Below are 9790 nucleotides of genomic sequence, written 5' to 3' on the forward strand. Positions count from 1 at the left end.
TTATATATCAAAGAGAAGGCTTCATATATGAGTAAAATGAATATCATAGTGTGAGCTATAACAGACATGAAAAATATAAGGAAAATCAAATAACAAATCCAAACAACCTGAATTATGGAAAACACAAAAATCGGACAACAAATGTATATTTGACAGAAACATAAGAGCATTTCTGAAATGTTTATGGACTACTTTCGTGAAAAATCTATAGAAAATCATTATTTGGACAAGGGATTACGAATTCTCTTGTAACTCGTAGCTGTTGAATTGTAAAAATAAACATGGTGTTAAAAATAAAGTAAATGAACAAAATTTCCTGATAAGGACGCTTTTACTTGGATTTAATAATAGTTTTTCGGAAGTTACATTCACCACCGATGCGAATGTAACGCGTGTTTTGCCTATTGCTACGTATCTTTTTTTTTTATTGCAATAACTTATTCGACACCACTGCTGGTTAACGATTTGTCCTAGATTCCAACGTCTTTATTGAGTATAGCGCCAATAACATGACAAGGGAAACCTCAATCAAAGAGAAGTAGAAGAAAGATACCAGATGTATCTTCACATGAAATGTAAGTAACAATATACAGTAATTCAGCACAAACAGTCATATGACTTTTAATTGAGTTTTATAATGGGTAACGTATCTATTGATACCGAAATTATAAGTCTTCTGGAATAATATAGTATCATCTTATATTTTTCTTTTTTCTGATGACATATTGTAACAACTATATGTGAGACCCTTATTTGACTAATCATAAGAGTTTAGGTAAAGGCCTTTGAATGGTTTAATTTTTGCATTTAGTCACATCTTTTTTAAGCTTATGCATACAATGCTAGAGATCATTCAAGAAACGAAACGTGTAATTTACCTGTCATGTGCACTAAAAACCGGTTTATACGTTTTAAAAGAGAACTAAATCAATAAAATTGACTTTCCCTACGATCCATCCCAATTTAGCAATATTCTATCATCACAATAACCGAACCCTTAACAGACTACAGAAAGAATACAAACAGTGTATTTATATTCACATTACTATTATCTATATTGTCCATTGTTATAAGGTTCATATGTGTAATTTGTCATCAAATGTCTTCTATTGAGAGTAATCTGGCGTGTAAAGATTGGTAAAATATTACAAAAGCTTTTGGTTGAAATCGTTGTGGTCATCAAGATACCTTTATTAATATTTTTCTACAAAAGTTAATCATTCATTAGAAAATGCGTAAAAAATGTCATTGGCTGATATAGTTTTCCCTTTGTTGTTTACAATTATAAGTTTTTTTTATGTGTTTTTATTCGCTGTTTAAATATTAGTGTATATATATGTGACACTGTATGGGATTTATCAATTGACAACGTAGCTTACAAAATCAATTGTGAAATTGTACATTTACGCAATGACATGAACGCGTCACAACATTTATGTCGTAGTAAATGCATTTATCAACTTAAATACAGCTGGAAAATACTATATTGCGTTTCATTCACTGGTATTGAGATTGAATTACTGTACTTTTAAATAAGTGTTGGGGGGCATAGTCATGTCTTGATTTATTATCGTGACAGCTGTTCAGGTGATATTTGCCTTTGATGGTTGAATAAAAACCGGAAATGTGTACTATATGACCTTCACGAGGTGATCATAGGTGTAGAATAGCATATATATAGCACCGGTACTTTACATGTCTGTATTACTTTATACTGACGCTGCAGAAATGGTTAGTTTATCCACGACTTATAACATTTTCTTATGAAACCTTTAGATAATATCATTTCATTTTTTTGAAGTTTCCATATTAGTTTGATCATAAATATAAATTTCATAGCAAAATTAAAATCTTTATATAAAAAAAACATTTTTTTCTAATAATCCTCATATTTCTTTTAATTTCTTTTCAGAGACTTTTTGGGTTAAAAATGTGCATTATAATTCTTTGCATGAGGTTTTGTTGCGTGCTATCGAACCAGGCATGTACGCCATGTGATCTAATGGAAGTACCGATGATCAAAATTTTTGAATACGCAAGAGTATGTTCAACTTGTGGCGATTTTTATGGCGATGATATTGAAAATTGTTGTTTTTGTCATAAACAAATTCGAAAATTGTGTAGAAGTGCTTGTGGTGGATGAAAATTAAAAAAAAACACCTTTTTTGATGGATTGGTCATCAGCTTAATGAAGCTTCATTTCTAGATGGGTTATGGTGGCAAGGAAGACACAATATAGGGCAGAAGATATGAAATTGACAGTGTGTGACACACATGTATGACGGAATAAATGAACATATGGACTAGTTTGACCGAGGACTGAACAGACATAACATTGAATAAAGCGAAGGAGAAACATATGACACTTATACAATAAGTACTGCATATCATTAGTTAATTGTATTTATAAATTCGTAGAAGTAAACCTTGAATACATTTTTCCTTGTTGTTTTCTTTTCTCTGTATGAGATTGATTAACCCATTGCTTATACCAGCAGTAAGTGATTTGTTTTTATCAAATAAAAAAAAGGACATTAATGACAATAATTATAATGTTGTATATACTTAACCATTTGAGAAGTTGAAAACTTCACATTGAAAAATATATATTTTGCAGTAGCGTACATATCAAAAATACCTCTATCATAAACCTGATGAATATCACGTATTACTTTGCCAAATTTAATTGAACCGCTTACAACATACAACATTAGTTCAATATTGAATGGCATTTGTGAATTGTTAGATATAATAATCTCCAACATCGTAATGGGTTTTATTTTCTAACCCCTTTTGTACGTTCCAAGTTACAATCCTTTTAAATGAATCATAGGAAGACCCCCTTAAAAAAAAACAAAAAAAACCCATAAACGGCCACCCTCTACACGGTGTAATAGATATTACTCTGTTAACATTATCAAAATGAATATAATATTTAGTAAAGACAAAATGAGATAATTAACTGACATTGTATTCACAAAAAGTACACTACCGTGTTTTTTTTTTTAATTTATGACAGAAGATGAATTATAATAAGTACAAGAGGTAAACGATAACAAACCGAAAAAGAATAAATGCACATGTCTGTCAACCTTTTTCTTAACAGTATTGCAAGCGAACCTTTCACATCGGAATTATCCAAGCCCAGCTTTATTGCACGTACATTTTAATTCAATAAATTTATAATAAATACACTGAAATAGATTTCTTTATACACATAGAAAGCAGACTATATTTGTGATAAGATGAGAAAGTGACACGTAGTAAATTAGTAACATTTTATATTTTTTGAAGTATCATTATCATAACCTTTGAATATATTTCATCTGTTACCGGAATGCTGTTTTTAAGTCTTATTGCATAGACTTCTTACGTAAGCTATATGTTATCCATAAGATTATTTTGATAATAAAATGTTGTTTTTTCCTTATTTTAATACATATGACGTAGCCACTGAAATCGGTAACATAGCTTTACATTTATGCCTTTTTAAATATGATTTTCTATATATTTTTAGTTTTTACCTTACAAAAAAACCCTATAAATTCTGTAATTCTGTATAAAATGTATTAATATCGTGAATATTGGATTCTTCAAATTCAAGTTGGTTCACAAATATATTCTACAAAATAAATTCAACCTTTTCCACGAAAAAGAAGACAATTCAGTATCATATTGCCCTATGATCCTTATAAATTAACGCAACAATATAAATGATATAAATATTTTGTACCGCATTATTGCCGGGATGACAATGCGTAAAATAAGCTTTTATCTTTGTCAATTGAAAAGTTGACATGATATCTGGTAACAAATGGCTAATTCTAAAGTTTGACAGCGGATGTGAGTTTAGGTGACCCAGAGTTTGTTAACATTAATTACTTTTTAACCACACTTCAAGGAATTATTATATGATACTATTCTAGTTAAAACAAATAAGTTTGATAGCGTAAGAATAGATATGTTTTTAAAAATATGCGAATTTGAAATACGGTATTAAAGCACAATTAATATAACAGCACAGCTCTCATATAAGTTAAAGGTTTAGCTAGCTATAGAACCAGGTTTAATCCACCATTTTCCTCACAAGAAAATGCTTGTACAAAGTCAGCAACATGAAAGTCGTTATTCATTCGTTTAATATGTTTAATGCGTTTGAGCTTTTAATTTTGCCATTTGCTCAGGGACTTTCCGTTTGAAATTTTCCTCGGAGTTTAGTTTTTTTGTGATTTTACTACTCTATCGAAAAAATAATTAATGTATATTGGGAGTAGTTACAGAATAATGTGTCATCCAAAACTGTGGATACTGATCAATTTTAAAGTGATGAATCAAAAAATAGATCCTAAATAATGTCTGTGTTTATTTTTTGTAGCATAAACCTAACATAACACTATACAAAGAGAGACAATTCCGATTAAAAATTACTACTATGGAGAATTGTGGGATTTTAATGACTTAAAATATTAATATTACTCTTAGTTTTTGCTACAAAAATTTAGTATATGTACATAATATGGCGGGTTTTAACATATGTCGGAAGCCGAACATCGTCTTAACTTTGATAGTGGTGTCACAGCCCAACATAAGATTAAACTATATATAAAAAATATGTAAAAAGGGCTTGTTTCTACAAAAAAGCATGTATTGTTCCAAGTCAGGAATTTGACAGTTGTTTTCCTTTGTTTGATGGGTTTGAGATTTTCATTTTGCCATTTGTTGAGTAACTTTTTGTTTTTTAATTTTTTTCATTTGATTTCGTTTACAGATCTGAGAGTAATCCTCACCAATATCATCTAACAAAAAGAAAATGTATCCAAGATTAAAATATCACATTGTATTAAATTACATGGTACAAATAGTGTCATTAAGTTAATGTTACACACCGGTCGAAAATTTAACATAGTGTGTAGTCACGTAATGTTGCCTTTACTCCCTGTTGATTTTTACAATAAAGAGTATGCTCAAAACTTTTCTTTTAATTCTGCCATTGAAAATTGCTATGTGGCAATAACAAAAATAATAAATATAAAGGAATATAATACTGCTATAATACTATGGTTTGACCGGCGGGGGTACAATTTTTTATATTTATCAAAATACAATTGTATGTTTCAGTGAAGCAAGAATCCCTCTATCTACCGGTTGAACGTGTTTTTATGAGTGCCTGGTATGGCCTAGCTTCTTTGATTCCTGCTGTAAGTAACAGTTTTGTCCCGAATAAATACTATTATTAGTAATAAAGTTACAAAATGTATAATCTTTTTTTTGTTTGGTATCAAATCTATCATCTTTGTCTTAAGTAAATGACTCTCATTAGTTATACGGATTGAAGGCTTTCATAGCAAACCGTTAGACTGGTTCTGATACGTATTTTTAAAAACATTGTCAAACGTTGATATTCAATTAGTTGATTGTACATACAAATATTCAGTTATAATCTTTTGAAACGAAAATTTAAAATATTGAGAGTACTAAACCCACATCATTTTGCAAGTCATAACTAATGCACGTTGACAAAATAATTATAGATGACATCTGTCGATACAAGTATTAAAACACACCTTAAAATAGCTGATGTAATATATGCTTTCATGCCATTGTATTCAACATAGACGGATAGACTTTTGAATCATTGTGTGAATTATAAGTAGCAGAAGGCTAATGTAGACACATGGCATGGAGCTTAACGACAAGCCTAGTTGTGGTTAACTTCTTTTTATACAGATGTAAATGAAGAAGAACTTTGATATTTGAAAAAAGGAGTTCAACGACTTCTTGCTACATTGAGATGGATTAAATCAAACGAACTTTTTCACAGTCATCGATACCTCAATCAATTCAGTCATTATTTGTTAAGAAAGTGACATTATTCAAATTAACCATACTCTGTGTTCAGAATCGATGGTACATTGAATAGTCAATAATTTCTTTTTCTATATTGTATTTTAAATTTTCATACTTTACATAAGCTTTGTAAATGTAAAAGGTTTAATTTTGTCGTTAAATTTTAAAATCTAACCATATTTGATCATAAGTATAACGAAAACAAGAACAATTGATCTTTTCTTTATTTTATTTTGAAATAAGAAATTAAAATTGTAAACAGTTTTGGAATCCAACAACTTAGAATTAATCAAAATTATTTTAGAATGGTTGATTGCAATCTCATTTCAGAGTTTGGAAAAGAAAAAAAAACCTGTAAACTAGTATGGTTTATTCTATATAATCATTTACCTTTACGAATGTCAAAAAGGTAAAATGAAAGATTGAAGTTAAAAAAAAACCCAACTGCTATCAACCAGCGGAACGATCAGACAAACCAAGACTGTTCCCAAAATGTCCTTAAAATATCGCATGTATTTCAAATTTGCATTGCAGTTAGTCATACTTTATCCGATTTGTGTATTTTTTTTTACACAGGGAATGCTTATCTACTACTTTGCTCTAAATGTGTACCCATACTCTATATTTGGATATGACGAACAATGGGCAGAAAAGATTGGATGGGTCATTTCAATCTCTCCGATTACCTGTTGTATGATCCTTGGGGCAGTCCATGCCATTTGTAAAGGGAAAGGAAATTTCAAGCAGGTAGTTATAAATCTATAGTAATCAGTATCAACACTAGCAAATAATCGGAGACAAAACTTTTAGTAAAACTGAATACTACTACAAGACGTCTATGAAACAATCTAAGGAAAGCGTTTCATATCTGAAGGATCAACTTTGAATATTAATAGTAGACAAAATTCTTTTTTCATAACCTTTAATCCCGTTTCAATTTCAACATATAACCATGCCTGTCTAATTTCACAATATTATTATTTTCTAACATAATGAGTTCAGGGATATGTTTACGTTATTTTGGTGTTAACCAACAACATTTTCACCATTTTCCAAATCAAGAAATCTTAATCTTGTGTTGTTCTTTGTTTTTATATGTATTTATTATAATTAATATGCCAAAAAATAACGACATATCAACATAATTGTAGTTGCCTGTCGTCAATCAGAATTTTAATAGATAAAAAACGGAAGCATATTAATGTGTTTACATTGAAACTTAAACAAAGTCAGAGTTGTAGATCCTTGTACTTGAAAATCATAAGCCATTTCTACATTACAAAAGGGGGGAAACCGCAGTTGAATTGTACTATACACACTCGGTATATTATTTTGTTTAATCTATTTAAATCTTCATACATCGATAGATAGATAGATATATATTTATAAATTTCCTGTTTGAAAAAGTATTAATTATTCGAAATACTAAGGATTTATTCTATGCATGTATTACTTCACCCGTATTTGGTACAACGTGTTAAAATTTTTGGTTCACAATGCTTCTCAACTTATTTTGCTTCATACATATTTTGATCTGAGCGTTACTGGTGAGTCTTTATGTAGACGTAACGCGCATCTGGCGTATCAAATTATGAGCCTGTTACATTTGAAAACTAATTTCAACACTCACAATATCAGTAAAACTACTAAAAGAAAAGCCTCAGCTTGACCAATAAAAAAATAAATATATATAATCATGACACTCAAATCTCTGTGGCCCTTTGTTGAGCCCCAGAAATCTGCCCCTGAGATCTGTGTCTCGTGCAGCCATTAAACTTAATTTTTTGGCTCTATGTTTATACAAATCTGTGTCCATTTCATAGAGTAGGTTACATTACTTTGACATGACTTAGGACATGTATATCTAAAATGCGTGGAGATTAAAGAGCTTAAGCCCCCAAACCTATGATCGTTCGTAAACAGCACAATATATGGGCAACTGAACAAATAAGTTGAAAAAGACATTGCTCATCAAGATCGACTCAAAACACTAAAAAATAATCAAATAAACTTATCCGACAAATAAACACAGAATTAAAGTAACGATATGAGTGTCTCAAAATGTATTTTAAAGTTTAGTCTCTATGGGTTCGTTTACGAACCCCCCTAAAGGGCTAACGACTAATGTATCTTTATTGAGACTTAAAAAAAACTGACTGTTTTCACAAGTATTCTTTGATTTAAAACGAAAATCATAAAATAACCTTTATAACTGACTTAACTAATACGTTAAATGTTGGAAAAATGTTTTTCTATTGCGATAAATTGTTAGCTCCGATGTAGAAAGTTTAACGGACGTTAACTGTCGAAAAGCCTCAAATGATATCGATTTGATATTCGAATATAAAACTAGTATTGCAGACTTTTGCAACACACATCTGTTCTCGATGGTTTTTTCATAATAATACTAACGGCAAAACATTGACATTGTTAAAGGTACACATATTTAAGAACAGGAGGGACACCGATTTTTTACGTCTTAAACGCAGGAACATAGATATAAACATGTATCACAACCTTAGATTTAGCATCTTTTTCTTAAACTGAAATAATTGTACTATTTCTTATTATTTACAGAAATGTATTCAAGCGTTGAAGGCAGATAGTTTAAATGCCACCGACAGTTATACAGAAGAGAACTCAGAAACGAACAATACCGGCTTTGCGTCGTCTAAATCGCCGAGTAATTCAGTCATGGGAAACAAAAACGACCCTGAAACAAATGTTTCACAAGCAGAGAAAGCGGAGACTGAAATTGTCATGCGGCCTCCAGAATTCACGGAAGTTGTCAAAGTTTGACAGAGATAATTGCGTAATTTCAAAGTTTACTGTATGAAGTTGGAGCTTTCCTACTTATCATTGAGAACAGCTTTGACAATCGGAACCGGTTGTGAATTTAAATATCAATTGCTATTACTTGTATTTGTGAAATTGTTATTTCTTATCATAAATGACGTTTTTCATTTAAAAAAAAGATACATATAATATTGATGATAATTACAGATCCAGAGGTGAAATATCTATAAATATTTGTGAAATATCAAATGTCATGGCCGAATATTAATAGAGCAGCACCTGTATTTAGAAACTTTCATTGATTGTTAAAACAATCCCTATAACTTTCTTATAATAATGTCGGGAATACATAACATAATACATGATTATTAACTGTATTATTATTGTAAAAGTATCGTATCAGATCATAAACCAGTAAATTATCATGTTATTTGGTTAATGTGGTTAAATGACACTTCTTTTTCCACTGGATAATTAACTAAGACCAGTCGTACAAGCCGAGGATACCAAAGGTACCATTGAAAATTAAACGAAGAAATCAATTCACACGAAAATCGACGTCGACATTTTATTTGTCAGTTTTAAACAACATTAATTGTTGAGCTTACTTTCCCATTTTTAACTTTTGGAAATGACAAATGACGTTGTATCATACACACTCTTAAATCCTTTTATTTCATTATCAAAACGTTGCATCAACTATTTTTTATTTAAAATATTTTACATTTATCGATAGTGAGTACAAGAGTTGAGAATCAATTATTTATCAATACGGATATTGTGTTATTGAAATTTGAAATTTTTGAAATTATCTTAAATTGTATCTCCCTTTTGCAAATCTCCGATTCCTTTCTCGGCTTTGGCTACACTTGTATAGCTTTTGTTTTAGTATTATCAAATCCTAAATCTCTAAGGTCTTGTAATTTCAAATATCGGCGACAAAGGGATCGTAGTTGGCTTCTGAGTTTTTATAATACAAAATCTGATAAAAACAAAAGTTAAATATTAGCTTTTCATCATTATTGTGTCAGTGGTTAAAAATCTGCTTTATTTAAAAATTGCCCATGAATGAAATTAAAAAAAAAACTGTTCGATTTAGGACTTTTAGAAATAGTGTGATTAAAGAATAACTCTTACATTGTTTTAT

General features: G+C 30.0%; 1 protein-coding gene across 1 annotated transcript in view; it reads left to right on the top strand.

Annotated features, from left to right (window-relative positions):
• Positions 1-9066, top strand: part of LOC134715837 (sodium- and chloride-dependent GABA transporter 2-like) — a 64653-nt gene extending 55587 nt beyond the window's left edge. The window contains exons 12-14 of the mRNA XM_063578337.1: positions 5119-5198; positions 6424-6594; positions 8425-9066. Of these exons, the coding sequence (XP_063434407.1) occupies positions 5119-5198; positions 6424-6594; positions 8425-8646 (473 nt within the window). The 3' untranslated portion in view covers positions 8647-9066. The remainder of the gene's footprint in view (positions 1-5118; positions 5199-6423; positions 6595-8424) is intronic.
• Positions 9067-9790: the final 724 nt, after the last annotated feature.

Source organism: Mytilus trossulus, chromosome 4 (genome assembly GCF_036588685.1).
Source record: "Mytilus trossulus isolate FHL-02 chromosome 4, PNRI_Mtr1.1.1.hap1, whole genome shotgun sequence".
Taxonomy (NCBI): Eukaryota; Metazoa; Mollusca; class Bivalvia; order Mytilida; family Mytilidae; genus Mytilus; species Mytilus trossulus.